This window comes from Camelus ferus, chromosome 34, assembly GCF_009834535.1.
Source record: "Camelus ferus isolate YT-003-E chromosome 34, BCGSAC_Cfer_1.0, whole genome shotgun sequence".
Lineage (NCBI taxonomy): Eukaryota > Metazoa > Chordata > Mammalia > Artiodactyla > Camelidae > Camelus > Camelus ferus.
The window spans coordinates 11,719,935-11,738,745 of NC_045729.1; the positions used below are offsets into that span (position 1 = coordinate 11,719,935).

Consider the following 18,811-nt stretch of genomic DNA (forward strand, 5'->3'; position numbering starts at 1 on the left):
TTTAACACCTCTTTCTTTCCTAAGTTCTTACATTTCTTATCTTGTGATGTGCTTACCTGACGTAATACAGGCTTCTGTCTGGTTTATAAATGCCAGGCCTTTGTGTTCTTTTCTAGAGAAGTTTTGACTGAATGCCTTAGGGAGCATTAAAGAATGTTGGCTTGAAACTATGCATGAAACAGTGGTAGAATATGTCCCCTTTGAGCTCTGTGGGCTGTTTTTAATGTTTAACTCATGATAAGCAATAAGAAAGATGTTCACAAAGGACCTCACCAGTGGCCGTGTGTGAGCAGAAGCCCAGAGTTCATATATAAAGTGTTACAAACACTTAGCCAAGTTTGTTTTTATTATAGGAATGGGCAAACTCCGATAAAATAAGATACCTAAAACTTGCAAATACTAATGTACATCCTAAGTATTTCCCGCCACCTGAGATTTCCTCAGGAGTTTGACCTCTTTTACCTTTTCCTGTTTACTGTTCAGTCTTGTCTTTTTCCTCAGTTTGGATTCTTGGCTTGGGCCATAAGTTGACTTTTCTGTTCAAAGGTTGCTTCTGTCTAAAACGGAACCCAAACTATTAATATATATCATATTTAGAGTACTTTTTGAGAACATAAAACCTACTTCTCCTTTCTTGAACAGAGCCTTGGTTTATATTTTTGTCAACTTTGGCAAAACCAAGAAATTTTTTAAGTGTTCCCAAGTTTCAGGAGTTTGTTTTGCTGCTTTGTGTAAATAGAAACTTGTGGGGATTGCCTGTTTGGGCTGTTTCCTTTTAAACTTTTCAACACTATCTGACTGTCTGAAATTTTTTGGATGCAGCTCTGAATGCAGTGATGTACATAGAAATGCGTATAGAAGCTGTGTGTGTGTGTGTGTGTGTGTGTGTGTGTGTGTGTGTGTGTGTTTAGGTTGAAAGTCCTACTTTTAAAAGGAATTAAAAGCCATCTAGTTTTCAACACCTCCTGAAAAATTTGGGCTGAGCCCAACAAAACCACCAAAACCTTGTAAAGTTTTAATAAGCAAGCTTGACAATCTGCTATCTGGCATAAATATAACTCTGAAAGGATTGCTATTCTCAAAGCATTTATAACACAACAGAGAAAAATGACTAGAGAGAGTGAGATGGAAAAGAAAAACAACCTCAGAGATACATACCAGTTATTTTGTATCTCTGCAGCCATGTTACCAGACACTTTTATCTAAAATATCCAAAGAAAAGCCCTGCAGCTTATATCAGAATGGCAATAAAATGCCACTACATTTCCATAGGTTGCTATGGTCCTGACACCCTAGACACGCAGAACTGTGCTGGATTACAAACACACCAAAAGCAATCCTGTGTCCTACCCCTCTTCTCATTCCTTCCTCCACAAATGTATTGAGTGCCAGCATCTTGCGTTCGATGAAAAGAAAGACAGAAATCCGAGCACTGAGCAGATCCTCTATTAAACCCGCCACCCAGAATCAAACCTCCGTGCCGCCCCGGCTTTGCCCCTCCCCTCTGAGCTTGTGCATCAGGAGCGGGGACCCCCCTCCTTCTTCAGAAATGGCCCACGCTTTCCCCCTGTCTCATCCATCCAATGATACCAAAATTTTACAGAAGTTTAAAGACACTTCTTACAAAAACATCTTAGAACCCTTGTACTGCCCTGCAGAAAGACGCTCCGGCTGAGTGCCGGGTTGTTCAAGGACTCCACAAATACTGGTCCACTGAATTCCCACGACAGCCCTGTGAAATAGGCACAGTTTACATATGTGGAAATTTAGGCACAGAGAGCTGACTTGCCCACGGTTGCACAGCCTCATGAAGCCAGGGTGGGGACCCAGGACTCTGGAATCAGAACCCATGCTCTGATATGTCCCGAGGAACAGTGCTTACCCTTACGTCTCGTTGAGGGTAAGGATATAGTTTTTCACTGTATGAGTGCTTAAAGTGACACCTTCCCGGAGTAGGTTTACCGTGCATTGTGCTGTGTTGATCTGATCAGTCACCATCCTTGGAACTGGATTTTTGCTTTATGCATCCATCCTTGGATTTCATTCATTCTTTCACTTTTTAACTCATTCGGGAAAGTAATCCAACTTATGTAATTCACTTAGAAAGCAGACATTTTTTTGAATGGTGGGAATAAGGGAATTAGATGTAAATTATTTCCATGTGGCATCTACAGGTCACCAGAGGTTTTAAAAATGCACGGAAGTAGGACTGTTATTTTCACGCACTTATCTTTCCTGTGAAGAAGTATGTATGGATAAGAGCAGTCCCTAGGTGAGGGCAAGGGCTGCCTTGCCTGTGGCTCACACATTTTTGGTTAGAGATTCTCTTCGGACGCCAGGGACGCACATACCTGGCACCAGTCACGGCTAGGTGTTGAATTGCCACCCAATGTCCCTGTGAGTCCAAGCTATTTAATAACCTCACATTTGGAGTGATTTTTAACAGCTCTGTAAAGACAGCCAGTCCCACCGAATGTGTTTCCCCACCATGGCTTCAGCAAAGTTCTAAAAATAAAGGACAGGGAGGTAATAAAGAATTTAGGAAAGATGTGGAACATTAAAAAGAAGATTGGACGAGACCACAGGGACAAGGAAGTGAATGTTTATGAGAGATTATGGAGAAATGACGATAAATGACATACATGCCTTTTGATGAAAGTTCTGTTGTAGAGCATTCCAGGGCTTTGCGGTCCTTGAGCTGGACAGCGAATGGGCATCCCGGGTGCCTTCCCCCCACCTGGAAGCCACTGGCCACATCACATTTCCTGATACTTCTTTTGACTCAACTCCTGACCTCCAGCACTTTGACTGTTCATCTACCAGAATCACTTTCATGCTCTATGCCAAGAGTCAAAACCAGCCTCTGCCATTCTGTTATTTCCAATATCCTAAGAGGCTTGGCTAAAGAACTCTTTTATTTATTATTAATTACCGAGTCTCTGTGCTCATCATTATTGCAGATATTCTTACTCTACCAAGATGCAAATAATTTGGAATGTCTGGTCACTGTGGTCCTGTAAATGCAACAGGAAGTCTCCCGTCTGCTCTAGTCTCCTAGCAAGAGATGTTATACTGTGGAAACAGCCCCAGTCTAGGTACTGGGAGGTGAGGGTTCTAGTCCTGGCTCTGGCACTGACTAGCTGCATGACTTTAAAGAAAGCACCTTATTTTTCTGAGCTCCGGTTGCTGAGCTGTGAGATGGAAGGGGCCAGGGGGTTTCACGATCTCCACAGTCCAGTCTAGACATAAAATTTTGTTACTTTTTATTATACGTGTTTAAGTAGCCCTGAATTAACTGTGGCCATGTTTCCTGCAGGGGAATACTAAACCGCTAGCCCTACTAATTTCAGCTCCTGTTATGAATGCTCTGTTTTTCAAGCTTAATCCAGATATTCAGGTACTGCTGGGCAGAGAGTGACCGTGTTACTAAAGATGTTTGTATACTCATTCCAGCAGACCAACTTCCTGATACGATTGAATTGTTAAACAAATTTTTAAAGTTTATCTCAGAACACTCTATCTGTCTATTAATTAGAGGCATGGTTTCTAGACAGGGGTGGTTACTTTTTTATTCTGCTTCATGTGTTGACATTTTTCCAAATATTTTTTACAATAATTTGAATAATACCACCCTCCTTTCATATATATATATATATAAAACTGCCCGATATGCGTATGTACAGAATTGTAGAATTTTCTGTTTACCTGCTTACAAGTTCAACTGAAGCTCACTAAAACACACTGATATATATTAATTTCCTTTTGTAAATCAGATTATTAAGAGAATTAGCCTGACATTTAATGTACTTGTATTCCTTATAAGCTGTAAAAATAGGATGAACCTTTATCTTAATATTTTTAAAACAATACCCTGGCACACAAATAGTTACTGAAATACTCGACCCAGTTTATACTGCAGTGAGAGTCTATACAGCTAGTTTCCCTTGACTAGATAGCGGTGGAAATTAATTATATATTTACAGGCGCCTTCCCTGGTGGATTTGCTTGATTTGTGGGCAGGTAATTTTACTGTCAGAAATGAATTTGCTCATGTTTTCTGATATTTGATGTGAAGTATAATTGGTATTCTTTTCGTTCCGTCCCCTATGTTCGATGTTCTCATTTGACGTGATTTGCTGCATTTTCCTAATAGCAATTACTTGGCGAGCTGTCAGAGGTAACCCACATTTGTTCCCTCAAGGCACTTTCTTTTTAATGGACTTTTTTTGGATTCAGTCTCTGGACTTAACACCCTCCAAATGTTCCAGCTGTGCCTAGTTTTCACTGCAGAATTCCAAAGAGACTAAATTTAGAGGAAAAAAAAAATGTGTAGGTTACATTTTTAAGAACAGTTCGTTGTTACGGCTTTGTGTTGCTTGCTTGCATAATTTCCCCTCTGAAGCAGTACCTGCGTGAACCAGGGGTTTATCTCTAGATCACCATCCTTAATCCTGGAGAGTTTCTATCAGCTTTACTAGCTAAAGCAACATGACTCATTTGGATTTAATTATCAACAGAAAAATGTATTTTCCATGGGGGCTAGTGATTCTGACTTCTTTCAGGGAAAGAGAAAAAAACAGATTTTGTTTTAAGCAAAACTTTAAATATATTTGTGGGTGATAAAAGGCAAGAGTTAGGAAGTGACAGTGATGGTACGAAAGTAGGGCCACACCAAGGTGACCAGTCGTCCCAGTTTGTTCACGACTGAGAGGTTTGTAGGAACATGGGCTGAAACTGGGAGAGTCCCAGGCAGACTGGGAACAGTTGGTCAAGATTTCTTTTTGGATTTGGCAATTCAGCACCCTTGGTTCAGGAGATGAAAAGTTCAGGGTAGAGTTCTGCTCTCCAAGACTTCCCAAAGTTCGAGGCGTCGCCGGCTCCCTGCCTCCAACCAGAAATAACCAGGAGGCAGTGGTGCTGAAGGGAAGAGCAGTGCTTGGGTGGTGAGTAAAAGGGAGTGGAGGAGACGGGGAGGGACAGAGAAAAGTGACTCCAAGAGTCAACACTGATTCTGTTTCCTTCACTCAGAGGATGACTCATTAGTTTCCACAGAAAAGCTACCTTGGTTTCCGTGTCAGAACAGGTCGTAATGATTTGAGGAAGGTACATCCCGCCTTTTCATTCCAGGGGTTGGAAGCATGAGGCAGGAAGGAGGATCAAGAACAGGGGAAAATATGCAAGTAAATAAAATTCATGACATAATTCATGAAAAATGTTCATAAGGTTTCTCTTTATATTATATATATATATACATACACACATTATAAGTCTATTCTGATAGGTTAAACTGATAAAGTTGCATTATATGGCAAGGACAGATGACTGAAATGAGGCACAGAAGGCTTGGTGAGCCTGTCTGCAGGCTTGATAGTGACAGTAACACAGGTATTCAGTTTTCCACAGTATTTTTTGACCGATAGCAAAACACGAGCTGTTCTTGTTTTTCTGAAAGCAAAAAACATGAATTGTATCATGGAATGCAGAGCTGACAGCACTTGTTTGTTGAAGCTTTAAAAGCAATCATTTAAACTGACACGTTTGAAATCCGAATGCGAGAATACACTAACCCTTCGTGAAATTACGTACGGAAGACATCTTTGTCGAGGGAATCTTGCAGTATACATTAAGCAGATGACTTTGGTGTGTGCTAAGTATCGCATTGTGGTGATGTTTGCTGTATTTTGATTGCTTGAAATATTTTATTGGCCCAAATATAGGAACATTGTTTTGTGGATGATGATGATGGTAATAATAATAATAATAATGTGATAATGAACTCCATTACTGAATATATTAGAAGCGTTCCTAGGCCTTGAGTGCTGAGAGAATCAGCAGTGTCTGTTTCTCTCCCATCCAACTCCGTGGTTTCCTCTATACATTTCACCCCCACTTCTCCCCTTCCTCCTGGCCTCTCTCCACCTCCCTTCCATCCCCCTCCAAGAAACAGGAGCATTATAAAGGCTTCTTTCTCCTCTTCTCCCATCCTCGTTTCATGCCCTGCCCACCTTCTCCACCCCGTTGGCTGGTGAGAGGTAGCTTTTAAAGAGACAGCAGAGAGCCAGGGCTGCGCCCCACGCTGGTTTCCACAGGTGTTACTCATTTGCTCTGAGGGTGCCTGTGACGGTTGTGTGTTGTTTTTTTTAAATCATAATTTAAAAAGTGATGTGTGTGGTGTTTTATGTTTTTGATCTCTGTGGAAATTGGGGGGGGGGCCTCTTTTAAAATCAGTATTACCTTATATTTGGGCCAATTTAAAAATTAAAAGTAAATCCTGTTCTCACCAAAGGACCAGATTACCAAAAGGCCTGCTTTTTGTGTTTCATCTGTTAACCCTGAATTTTAGAATAATTAAAATTGTGACAGGACAGTATCTAAACTGTACCTAAATTATAAGTCAGTGCTCTGTGTCTTTGATTCTGTCCTTAAAAAATGCCTTTTGAGAATTTGGAACTTAACTCCGATTGTTATCTATTAGAATTATTTTGTTGAAAGTTTTAACTATTGTATGCCGTTTAATGGGGAATATCCACAAATACTGTTTTATAATAGCCATGATTTTAAAATTGCTGAAAGTTTTTATATATTCTATCACATCCACCTTTTTTGAGTACAAATCTCCACATGGAATTTTCTAAGTACATGCTCTGAGATGTAGTCATCAACATTTAATTAACGACCATCCCATTACCCTCACCACAATCCCGTTTTAATAAGGCAAGTGTCTAAACTTAATAAATTAATATTAAGATGATGGCAGAAAGGGTTATTACTTGGAAAAATAAACAGTGTTTTAAAGTTACTTTATTTTAAAGCACAGTTCTTTTATCTACTGAAATATTGTGCCTCTTCTTAACAAATTACTTGAAAACAGTATAAACACTCTTGAATATAACATACATTTACAATAAGGAGTGAGTAATGCTATGTGTTATTGATATTTAGACTTCCAAGGCAATTAGAAGTTGTTATTAATGGAAATTATAAAATAATCAGAAATCCTTTGACTTAGCCTGATCTTGTGTGATTCCAGGTTCAAATTTAGTTTTTTTGACATTTATTACTGTTATTAATACTGCTATTTGCTTTTGGTGTATCCTTTTGACTCCTTAATTTACATTTGGATTTTGAACATATATGTAGAGCATTTAAAATATAATTTTTAATAACTATTATATCATGTAGGATGGGGGGGTTGTGTATTTTTTGTATATGACACATATACATATGTGGGTACAGATGTGGGTACATGGGGGTTAGTGTATGTGTATAAATATGCACACTTGCCATGGATTTGCAAGTGAGTTTTACACATAAATAGCCAACAATGTCCCATCAAAATATAATTTGTTTTCCTAGCCTAGGTTTACATTTTTACAACTTCAAATTAATTATTTGTCTTTTTATAGAAACAAAGGATGGAATATGGTCCAAGACCAACTGACATCCCCTCTGCTCCGTCACCTCCTCCAACACCAGCCCCCGTCCCGGTCCCCCTTCCACCCTCTGCTCCAGCACCCGTTCCTGTGTCAAAGGTCCCGGCAAACGTTATCCGTCAGAACAGCAGCTCCAGTGACAGTGGTGGCAGTATCGTGCGAGACAGCCAGAGACAAAAACAAATTCCTGTGGACCGTAAGTTTCCCAGGGAGGCAAAAAATAGACAGTTTCTTCTGGGAAATTAAAGCACTGCTAAGTAAAACTTGTTCATTGTTGGTTCTGCTGGTAGTAAATATCATTGAGTATAAATAATAGTCCTTTGCACAGGTGCTTCATAGATGGCAAAGACTTTGACCTAGTTTCTCATCCTCCAAGTAATTCTGAGAAACTGGGAGTTCTCTCTGCTCTCTAATATGTGCATTTCTACACGTCTTCCAATACATTGTGGTGGTTGAATGCAAACTCTGGAGCCAGACACACTTGAGTTTGTGCAGTAAAACATCACCTGCTGGCGGTGAGACCTTCCACAATTTAATAATCCTCTCTATACTTTAATATCTGTAAAGTGGGGAATAATGATAGCAACTTCATAGGATAATTGTGAGGATTTAATGAAATAATGCAGGTAAATGACTTAGATCAGTTGTTCTCAGCCAAGGGTGATTTTACCCCTTCCCCTGGGGACAGCTGGTATTTGTCTGGAGACATACTTTGATCACAGTTGGATGGATGCTACTGACATCTGAAATAGGTAGACGTTAGGGATGTAATTCACAACATCCTAAGATGACCGGGACGGCTCCTCCCTCCCCCTGCACAGCAGGGTTATCTGGCTCAAAATGTCAGTGGTACTGATTGATTTTAACTAATATGACACATTATAAGCAGGTAGTAAATAGTTACATATATATACATACAATCACACTAGCTTAGGATAATCAACCTGCCAATAGCAGTTTCAAGTTTGCCCTCCAGATTCAGATTTTATGTGATTTACACTTTAACTTCATATGTTCATAAGTTTAAATTTTATTTTTCATAAGAGTGGTTACTATGAAAACCAGATTTAAGGAAACTAAAAGAAAAGACACTACAGGCCAGCTTTGGATTACCCTTGTTAGTACTGGGGAACAGCAGTGTAGAGAATTTGAATGTTGAAGGTAATTCTGAGATAATTTTTATTTTGTTTTTCCTTATCGTATCTGTCTTATCTGCTTAATCTTCAAATCATGGTTTTTAAAGTATTATAAAATTACTTTGCTTTATCTAGGCTTGATATATAAAAATTCTTGGAAAACTAGAGCCAGAAAGATATTTTCTCAATATGATAAGAGTATATAAAGTGTGTGTGTGTGTGTTAAGGGTATCTTTCATACTGTCCAGTGGCCTCTCCCAGGGCTCAGTGCTGGGTTCTTTTCTCATGCAAACATACTTTTACTGTAAGTGATCATATTTTAATTTCTTTCAATACTGTCTATGCTGTTGGAAAAGGCATATCTCCCAAATTTGTCTTCATAGTAAATCTCATCTCTGACATCCAGATACATGCAATGAACTAGTACCTTTATAGCTGAGATTGTATGCTGGAAATTCAAGTTCAAAATCGAATCATTGAATCTTGCACTCCCATTTTTTTACCGTACTGTTTTTCTCATCTCAGTAAATCATAGCCCCACCTATTGAGTTTTGGTCATTCTTGATACATTAAAAATTGTTCAAAAAGAAGACTCAGAAACTCTTAGTATTTAATTGTTCTAGAAAATCGAGTTAAATGCACTAGGCATAAACCTGCTTTTATACGTTACTTTCTCAACTGAGGGTATAGCCAGTTTAAATCACCGACTTACCCATTTCCTGACCTTACCAAAGAACTAATGGAGAAACGAAAGCTTTGGAAAAATGATTAACTCTTTTTGTGCAGCAAAAACAACTATGCCTGTGTGTGTGTGTGCGTGTGTGTATAAATATAACTTGCTACTAAATTTTTAAATATTTTTGTGTATTTTTTTAAAAGCTGCTTTTTTTTTTGCTTTTTTTTTTTCCAGACACTAAAGGCATAGTTTTGAGATGAGAAAAAGCTCTATAAATGTTTTTATTGATTTCCCTCAGGAAACTTTTCCTCTCAGAAACGACTGTTCTTTCCTCCTTTTTACCACAAGTTTATAACATCCCCCGCCTTGGATACTTCAGCACAGTCCTCTTTGACACCAGGGCACTCTTTTTCCAGGCCTCGGGTCGGAGTTCATAGGCATCTAGCCTTAATTTTGCAACAGGCCGTGGGCTGGGACACTTTGTTCTTTGTCCGAGACTAAGAAACTAAGAATAGCCTAATGGGAAAGAGGCAGGGTTGGAACACTTTAAAGACAGAGAACTCTCCGGATAATTGTGATTCATCATTTTCAAGTCTGTTTTTCATAAGTGAAAGGGTGACACTGGAATGTAATACATAAACATCTCTCCCAAAATTAACACATGAATTGTTTCCTTAAAATAATAAAAAGTTTGCATTTACTCACACAACGTTTCTTTTCAAGATCGCTCAAAAGTATAGTTTGGCATTAAATAAAGGTAGTTCTTTTTTTACGACACAGATACTGTCTTGATAGGTTTTTCTTGAGTACCTCTTTGGAGAATGTCTCCTCTAAGTGAATGTTTGGGTTTCTCAATAGTTCTTTTAGAACCAGGCACATTTATTTTATCAGCAGCCCGGTTTCTTTCAGAATATGCCCTTCACTTTCCCTACATTCTCTGCTTATACCCTAGACTTCAGATAAGAATAAAATGGAAGGAGCTGTAAATTGAATTCTCACCCATAAAAATGTTACCCAATAGCTACGAACAAGGAAGGAAAGTTAACAGGCCTGTGTTTAAAGTGTAACAAGGACAAGAGCCCTGCTCCTTCTCTGAAGTGTGACCTGCAGACCAGCTGCTGGCAGCCCTGTGTCCTGTCAGCTATTCAGACTGACTTGGAGCAGGATTCACAAAGCTTCCCCTCTTACCACTTTTGAAGACGCCAGTGCTTTAGTAGTTCTGCATTTCTTCCATTTCCTTTGAAATGTTAGTCCTTTTATTTTGAGTTTAATCTTTTGGCATCAGGAGGGTTGTTTTAGAAAGACAAGTGTGAAGTTAGTCTGGTTTGTTCTGTGCTGGAACGCTGCACGTGGAAACCAAAGCCAGGAACACATTAGAAGAGATTTTTATGTTCCCTGGAAGGAGATTATTATGCTGTGCATTAGAGAGGACCCTGCAGTAGCTAAGTCAGCAGATAAGAAAATTAATTTTTTAGTGTACTGATACTTTTTCTTTTTTATTTCTTTGAGATGTACTCCTACGCTATAGGGAAGTATGGCTAAATCATAGTGATTTAAGAGTTAACCAATGAAAGGTGTACTGTGTATCATGTAAATGTAACAATCAGCAATGTTCCCTCTCACCCTCTCTACCTCCGTGTCCTCTCTCCCGCCCTCCCTCCCTTCTCTTTCCACTTCTTTCCTCTTCAAAAGGTTTCCTGAATACTTGAGGCATAAAAAAAATTAGACTGAAATAACACTGATTATTTCACACTTTCACTTATTTCTCAGGGGCCCCAAACACTTTCTAAAATGCTCTCCTTGGGGGAAAAAAATCAGAAAAATGGTCACAAAAGCTCCCTTAGTGACCAAGTCACTGTCACTTCCCAAGTTCAGTTAATTGTATTTTAATTGTATTACTGTATCAGTTCTTCAGTACTTAATCCTTGCAGGTGATATACAAATTGTGTGTGTGTGTGTGTGTGTCTGTGTGTGTCTGACTCACATTCTAGAAGGGTCCCGCTAGCTGCTGTATTGAGAAAAGAATGAAGCGCAGTGGGTGGGGGTGTGCACAGTAGACACAGAGAGACCTGTGAACAGGCTGGTGGCTCAGACGAAGCCGATAACGGAAAAAATGGAGTGAAAAGATTGCATCTGTGGTACATTTTAATGGTGGGACCAATAGGATTCGCTGATGAATTGGATGTCATCGAGGGTAAGGGGGAATCAGGCATGGCTCCATGGTGTTTTGCTGGAGGAACTAGGAAAATAGAGTTACTGGCTAAGTTGAGAACTCTAGCATAAAAGCCAGTCTTCAGGAAGAACATAAGCAGTTCAGATTTGGACGTGGTGTATCTGAGATACCTAACAGACATCCAAAGGAATAGATCAGGTAGACAGCTGGCACATCTGGATCTAGCGTTCTGAGGACCAGGCTGCACTGGAGAAGTGATTTGCATAGCCAGCAGTTTTTAAATGGCATTTAAAGCCGTGAGACCAGCACACACTGATCGTTGACGGGGTGAAGGCAGACAGGGAAGAGGTCCAAGGACGGTGCCCTGGGGAGCTGGGCAGACGAGAAGATTCTGAGAAAAGGGGACAGAGGAGAGGCCAGTGAGACAGGAGGAAAGTCAGGATGGCATAGTGTCCAGAAGACCACAAGGAGAAAGTGTTTCAAGGAGGGACAGCTTCTTCAGATGTTGCCGATAGATTAAATGAGGAAATGACTGGGTGCAGACCACTAGAGTTGAGCAAATGGAGCGGAGGGGTAGGGCCAAATCTGCAATGAATTTAGGGGACAACTGGAGAACAGGAATTGGGATCTGCTAGTAGAGACAGCTTTTCATGGCGTTTTGCTAAAAGGGGAGTAGAGAAATGGGCAGTCGCTGGGAGGGGGTGAGGGGTTAAGACAGGGCTTATTTAAAGGTGAGAAAAATAACAACAAAATAATAGCATGTTTGTATGCTGCTGAAATGGTTCAGTGAAAGAGGAGAACAGACAACAAGGGAGAAGGAGGGGGGCGATTACTGTCAAAGTATTTAAATAGACAGAAGACATGGGGTCCAGTGCCCGTGGCGAGGGGTTGGCGTTGGGAGTGTGGAGACAGCTCATCTATAACGTAGTGGGAAGGCAGGCCAGCAGCGGGTGCAGGGGGACTCCTAGGGAACTGAGGGAGGTTCTCGTCTAACCTCTCTATTTTACAGAAATTATGAAAGTGAGGTCACAGCTCAGGGTGGGCATGGAGGACTGGGTGTTTGTTAGAGGTCTGCAGAGGAAGAAGACAGGAAGCACTTGTCTAACAGTGCTCAAATTACATGGTCTGGGGCAGGACTTCTCAGACTGAGCCCTGTTGATGTTTGGAGCTGGGTAATTCTCTGTTGTAGGAGACTGACCCGTGTGCACTGCAGAATGCTTTTGCATCCCAGGCCCCTACCCACTACACGATGGTAGCTTCCTTCCCCCCCTCTTCTCCTATTTGTGACATCCAAAAGTGTCTCTAGTCATTGCCTGATGTCCCTTGGGGTCAAAATTTCCCCCATTTGAAAACCACTGGCCTGAGGAAATGTAGTATGATTGTCAGGGAGTATTAACAGCCCAGGGGAGGTTTATAATCATGAATTTAACATGAGATCGCTCAGCATTGTTGTGTTATACTCGGTGTGCAGGTGCACACAAAGAATAAGCAGAAAGTTAGATTTACCAAGGGTTGGGGTTTTGCCAGATGAATACAATAAAGAGAGAGGAGAAGAGACAGGGAGTCATTTTAATAATTGATCATGGAATTTATACTTGGTGAAGGTGAAAGGTCGGGTGGCAGGAGTAACAGATTATAAGTTCTACTGGGGTCAAAGGACTCTTGGCATTGGGGTTCTGGAGAGAGTGACAGATATTAGGAGCTTTCAGAAATAACCTACTCTGCATCGGTGTCTAGGAAGGAAATCTCAGATGGAGGAGGTGCAGGACGAACTCATCCACAGACTGACCATTGGCCGGAGCGCCGCCCAGAAGAAGTTCCACGTGCCACGGCAGAACGTGCCGGTCGTCAATATCACTTACGACTCCACACCAGAGGACGTGAAGGCGTGGCTGCAGTCAAAGGGGTTCAGCCCCGTGTAAGTCTCCCCGGGGGAGCCTTTACGGTTCTGTTTTCAATTTGATCACCAAGAAGTCACAAATGACTCTTAAAAAATGTGAGAGCCCAAACTGCCTCTGTTTCCATGCTCAGGAAATGCCTATAGCTGTTTATAGCTAAAAAAGAATTGGAAGAAGCAGAAATAACCATAACCATCATTTGGCAGCACCCCATTTTCTAGAGGGCGGTGTCTGTTCACTGTTGGCCCCTTAGGCAATCTGTTGGCAGCTTTGAGGCCGGTGTCTGTCTTTCTCCCTCAGAAGGTCACACAGGGTAGGACCGTGGTCTTAGCTGGACTCCCCAGACCATGGGGGACCCAGAACCAAATCTTTCCTTCTGCTGCAGCCGATTAGATTATAGATTTCAGGCAAATAAGAAAATAGGTAACATTACCTATTATAAATTATAATCTAATAGAACCTTTCCTTTAGTGAACCCATGGTGAAGTTTCTACTTATCTGTAACTAAAATTCTGTAAACGCTATGTGTATTTGGTACACATATTTGAATATGCGTATTTGAACTATTTGAATAATACATATTCAAGAGAACTTGACATATTATAAACTCAGTCACCCACCATGACTGAAAAATGAGGTACACTTGATCAGCTAATGGCCTGGTTACTAGAAAGTTCCTTCTACGAACACCAAATGTCAAGGAATCGGTACTGCACAACACGAATACTAAACCCAGTTGACTCTTTTTTGATACTGCATCATCGATGACCTTATGTAGCCCCGGGGCCATCATCATGACAGTCCCTTGTCATTGCCCTAAGCACTGCAGTGCCATTTTCTGGGTTCCCGTGTATGGAACACCTAGAGAAGCGAGGTTGTATCAGGACTAGAAACTTTTCTCCTTTGTTTTTCCCAGACAGTATTTTTAATGCTCTATTTCCTTCTTTTCCTTTTTTTTTTTTTTTTTCCTTATTTTTTCAGAACTGTCAATAGTCTTGGAGTATTAAATGGTGCACAACTTTTCTCTCTCAACAAGGATGAACTGAGAACAGTCTGCCCGGAAGGGGCCAGAGTCTTCAGCCAAATCACTGTACAGAAGGCTGCATTAGAGGTATGGCTTGTCCGCCTGAGGTGGTCTTGTCCTGTGTTAGTCAGGTTTGTGGTCTGCGACTTGAAGGCTCTGGAGACGATGTGTGTGTCCACGCTGGTCACTTTCTTTGCCTTCCATACAGAGCTGAATGAAACTTGACTCTGTATTAGTGACTTGCCACTGGAGACCGTCAGGGCCCATTTTCAGGGAGATTAAGTTGTTAAAAATGCTCAAGTAACATGAAGCTTGAGCTTCATATACTTTCAGACGTTTAATGAAAAGCCTAATGTTCTCATTTTATATGCATGAACTTCTTCTGTAGGAATTTTAGTTACTCATTCACTTGGAGTGGGTAAGTGACTTAAGAAGTCAGAACTCTTTTGCGTGTCCTTAATGTTTAGTGTGGGGATTCTAGTAGGTTAGAGGTGATAGAGTCCTAAAACCATGGCTGTGTACCTCAGGCCTGGTTATACGTATAAATAATCGGAGGGGAAATATTAGAAAGGGGTCGCTGAAAAGAGGGAGCCCTGACGTGTAATATTCAGTTATAGCTGTTTCTCTGAAAGCCGGAGAGTAAATGTTTTCTAGATTGGATATACTTAAGGTTCCAGTATCCTACTCTGCTTAAAATGGGCTCTGTAAGGGTGGCGGTTCTAACTGTTACATCTCACAGCTCTTAATAGCTTTCATGAAAATTAAACTTGGTCTCCAATGAAAGCATATAGGCTTTGGCATGAAATCAATACATAATTATCTCTAGCAAGTATATTGTGTAAATGCAACAGTTAAATAGCTCAGTAGAGCAGCTTCCTGCATGCAGCCCCGTGACCATTCTCAGGCAGGAGAAATTATATTTTCCTTGGAAATTTTTCATACGACACTGGGCCTTGGTTGGTTCTGTATTCGGCTTTCTGTGTATTGAATGTGAATCAGGATTAGACCCTTTCTGAGGCACTTTTGTTACCATTACGCATTCTAATTGTATTGCGAATGTGTAAATTACTCCATCAGGGTCATGGTAGAAAGCTCCACATCCCTAACACGTCTGCATGCCTTCAGTCCAGACTCCCTGTCACTGTCACCTGCGCCCCGTGCCCGCTTCCTCCTGGTCTCTTGCTCTGGATGTGAGCTGAGGCAGAGACCGCCGACCTGAGGCTCTCTGTCCTCCCTGCCACCTTCCCACCACATTCTTCTCTCTCGCCCAGTTCACCTTTTAGGTGACTCACCTGGTTGCCAGAGACTTTCAGAGATGAGAGAGGAGCAAGGAGGGTGAAGAGGGTTGTAGGCAGGAGGCTTGGAAAGGAGAAAAGCCAACGTGACATCGGAGGGTCAGAACCCCGTGGTATGAGGAAACTTGGTGTCTTCTGAGCCCAGCCTCCGGGCCTGAGTTAGAATCCTCTAGAGGCAGATGCGTATCTTGCTTGACCTAAAGAGCATCCTCTGATAACTTAGCATCTTATTATACAGTCTCTTCTTTCTCCCAGAGAGCGGAGAGCATTCCACGTGTGTTATTGATTTATCTTTAACATGCTCAAGCGAAAGGCCTGGTGAATGAATTGCCTTAAGACATTGTAAATGACAAATGATTCATGTGGTGTTAGTGAAGTCCAGAATCATCACTTACGTGAAGGCAGCCTTCTGTTTTCCCCAAGGGACCTTAGAAGAGAAACACCCAGGACTGTCAGCCCTGGCCATTTCATTACATGATTTGCAACCTCACAAACCAGTGACCACCTTGTCTGAACCTCGTTTGTGTTTTAGGATAACAGCGGCAGCTCTGAGTTGCAAGAAATCATGCGGAGACGACAGGAAAAAATCAGTGCTGCTGCGAGCGATTCAGGAGTGGAGTCTTTCGATGAGGGAAGCAGTCACTAATTCGTCTTTAAACGCCATTATTCTTGGCATTATTCCAGCGTGCTTTGTTTTAAGAAGCCATGAAGGGAATGTCAGATTCTTATTTCTTGGTCTACGTGATTGATCGCCATAAAGAAGCAATGCAAACATAAGTAAGCAGAGTGCTTGCTTCCAGGCCCATTATTTTTATTAAAACTAAAAAAAAATTTAAATAGCACTTTTTGACCTGGGGACCTGTTTTGCCTACACTTTACCAACGTGAGGTTTCCTTTACTGAATTAATTACTTCATCCCCATCTCAATGCTTAAGCAGACTTTTTTTTTTTTGACAGTGGTGAAATTTATTTATTGCAACAAAGCCAGAGATATTGCCCGTGATTCGAAATGTAGACAATTTCACTTTTGCCTGTGACTACGGTGTGTGTCATTCAGGGTGCAGCTAACTTGAGGCTAGCCTCTGCTTACTTAAGTCCCTCTCTCTCTCTTTTTTTTTTTTTTAACATACTCAATGATAGAATATTTAGATTTATTTAAAGTTCTTAATGCCAACAGTTTAAAGATGAAAACATTGAAGGAACTGTAAAATACAGCAAGGCCTTGGACATGCAAATAGAAACCTATGAAACATTCCCAAGACGGTTTATTTGTCATGGCTCTGTTGATCGTTTCTCCTTGTATGGCTTGTATTTTGATTTCATTTATATTCTGCTCATTACCTATACTGTGTTCTGATATATGAGAAAGCACAAGTGGAAAAGAGGTTATATACGTTGAAAATCGGTCACAGGAAGTAGCCTGCGTTGGTGTGTGTGACAGTATTTTGCTTAACGGAGGCCTCCGTTCTAAATATTGGTAATAAGTAGTAAAAGGACATTGGGGCCATCTTACGTGTTTATCTGTGTCAAGTTTTTCTGGTAATAAGAAACACTTAATTTACACATATTTTAATCCTGTGAAAGATTCTAGGTAGAGCAAAGAGACTTACCCTTCAACAAATGTTATTTTTGGAAACATGATTTTTTTGTCATTAAATGTTATATTATTTCACATATATGAAACAGATGTTATGTAAGAATGTTGTATATTTTAACATAAATCCATTTAGAGAGATTATCTAGACTCATTAATTTTCATAGTGCCTTTTTCACATGAGTCAGCCGAAAAGTCTGCAATAAACAGTATTTGCTATATGTTAATAAATGGCTTCTGTTTCATTGGCACAAGGGACCTTTGGCGTGGAGACTGGGGACCGGGGGTGAATGGAGTGCAAAAAACAGAGGCCTGCTCTTGTTTTTTTTAAACTGATTTCCAGTAGAGTTCTGAGTGGGTAGAGACCAGTCTAGAATACTTTCTCCAGTTGTTTCTCTCTTTCCACCTCTCTCTCTTTTTAAAAAAAATTTTTTAACCTTTTTTTAAACTTTCTTTATAATTGAAGTACAGTCAGTTTACAATGTTGTGTCAATTTCCGTTTTTCCACCTCTCTTATTTCATCATCTTTTTCTTCTACCTTCTAGTCACAGTTGGTCCCAGCAGGAAAAACAAACTTTGTATAGCACTTGTGATCACTAAATGCTTCCACATAAGTACTTTGTTGGGCGTCTGCAGTGAGTCTGTGAGTTGTATTTTGTAGATGAGAAGACTTAGCTTCCTAGAGGCTAATCTTCCCCAAATGGTAAGGGATGTGGGAGCCTCTTGTTTTCAATTGCTCAGTCTCTCCATAACGTTGTCCCTCGGACAAAGCGAAGCAAACATGAGAACAGTAAAGAATTGTAGATCTTTCCCACTTCATAAGCACTGACACATGTTTATAACAGCCCTGATTGAAAATCTCTGCAAATGTAGGGATGAGACCAAAGATATTAAAAATGAAAAGTTAAAATATCTTGTGTGTAATGTAGCATATAATGTACCATATCTGATATTAAAAGAATTGGTATCACTTATGTCTGTATGTTGTAAAATTCCAAAGGGAACTATCACAGAGGGAGTAATTGGAAGACGTAGGTACCTCCCTCAGGGACGCAGGGACAAAGAGAAGGGTTGGGATCAATGGAATTTAAAAGCTTGAGGGAGAGGTACTGCAGAGTTTGGATGCAGACAGCTGAGGAGCTAGGTCACGGGATGAGATGTTTGGAGGAAAGGACCCACAACTGGCAAACAGACCTCGGAGAAGGGGGCCCAGCCTACCTGGTGCTGTGGCCTCAGGAATTCAGAAAAGAATTCAGCTGAGAAAATAGCTCAGCAAATCCATAGAGCCAAGACTCAGAGCTCCAAGGAGAGTATGCCAGCCAGCTGACCCTCGAGGAAACAAGGAGGCTGCTTCCAGGAGCGTGGGGGTCACTAGAACCCGCCGGGAATCGCCTGCTACTTAAAGAGTGAAGAACGATGATTAGGGTGATGTTGACAAGAAGCAAAACAGAAGGAAGCAAGTCCCTCGTTCCCCCTCTAGCTTCCTGTGTCCCTGTAAGCCCTTTTTGGACAGAGTCGATGGTCACCCACCTGGCAAAGCCCCAAATCACAAAGATGAGTCTAAAGGGGTAGATTTGAAATG

The 18,811-nt window shown here is 40.9% G+C and overlaps 1 protein-coding gene across 7 annotated transcripts in view; it reads left to right on the forward strand.

Moving 5' to 3' along the window:
* Window positions 1–17,456, forward strand: part of EPS8 (epidermal growth factor receptor pathway substrate 8) — a 148,072-nt gene extending 130,616 nt beyond the window's left edge. For all 7 annotated transcript variants that reach the window (XM_032473094.1, XM_032473095.1, XM_032473096.1 and 4 more), the window contains 4 exons: window positions 7,407–7,629; window positions 13,156–13,336; window positions 14,298–14,427; window positions 16,168–17,456. In XM_032473094.1, the coding sequence (XP_032328985.1) occupies window positions 7,407–7,629; window positions 13,156–13,336; window positions 14,298–14,427; window positions 16,168–16,281 (648 nt within the window). In that variant the 3' untranslated portion in view covers window positions 16,282–17,456. The remainder of the gene's footprint in view (window positions 1–7,406; window positions 7,630–13,155; window positions 13,337–14,297; window positions 14,428–16,167) is intronic.
* Window positions 17,457–18,811: the final 1,355 nt, after the last annotated feature.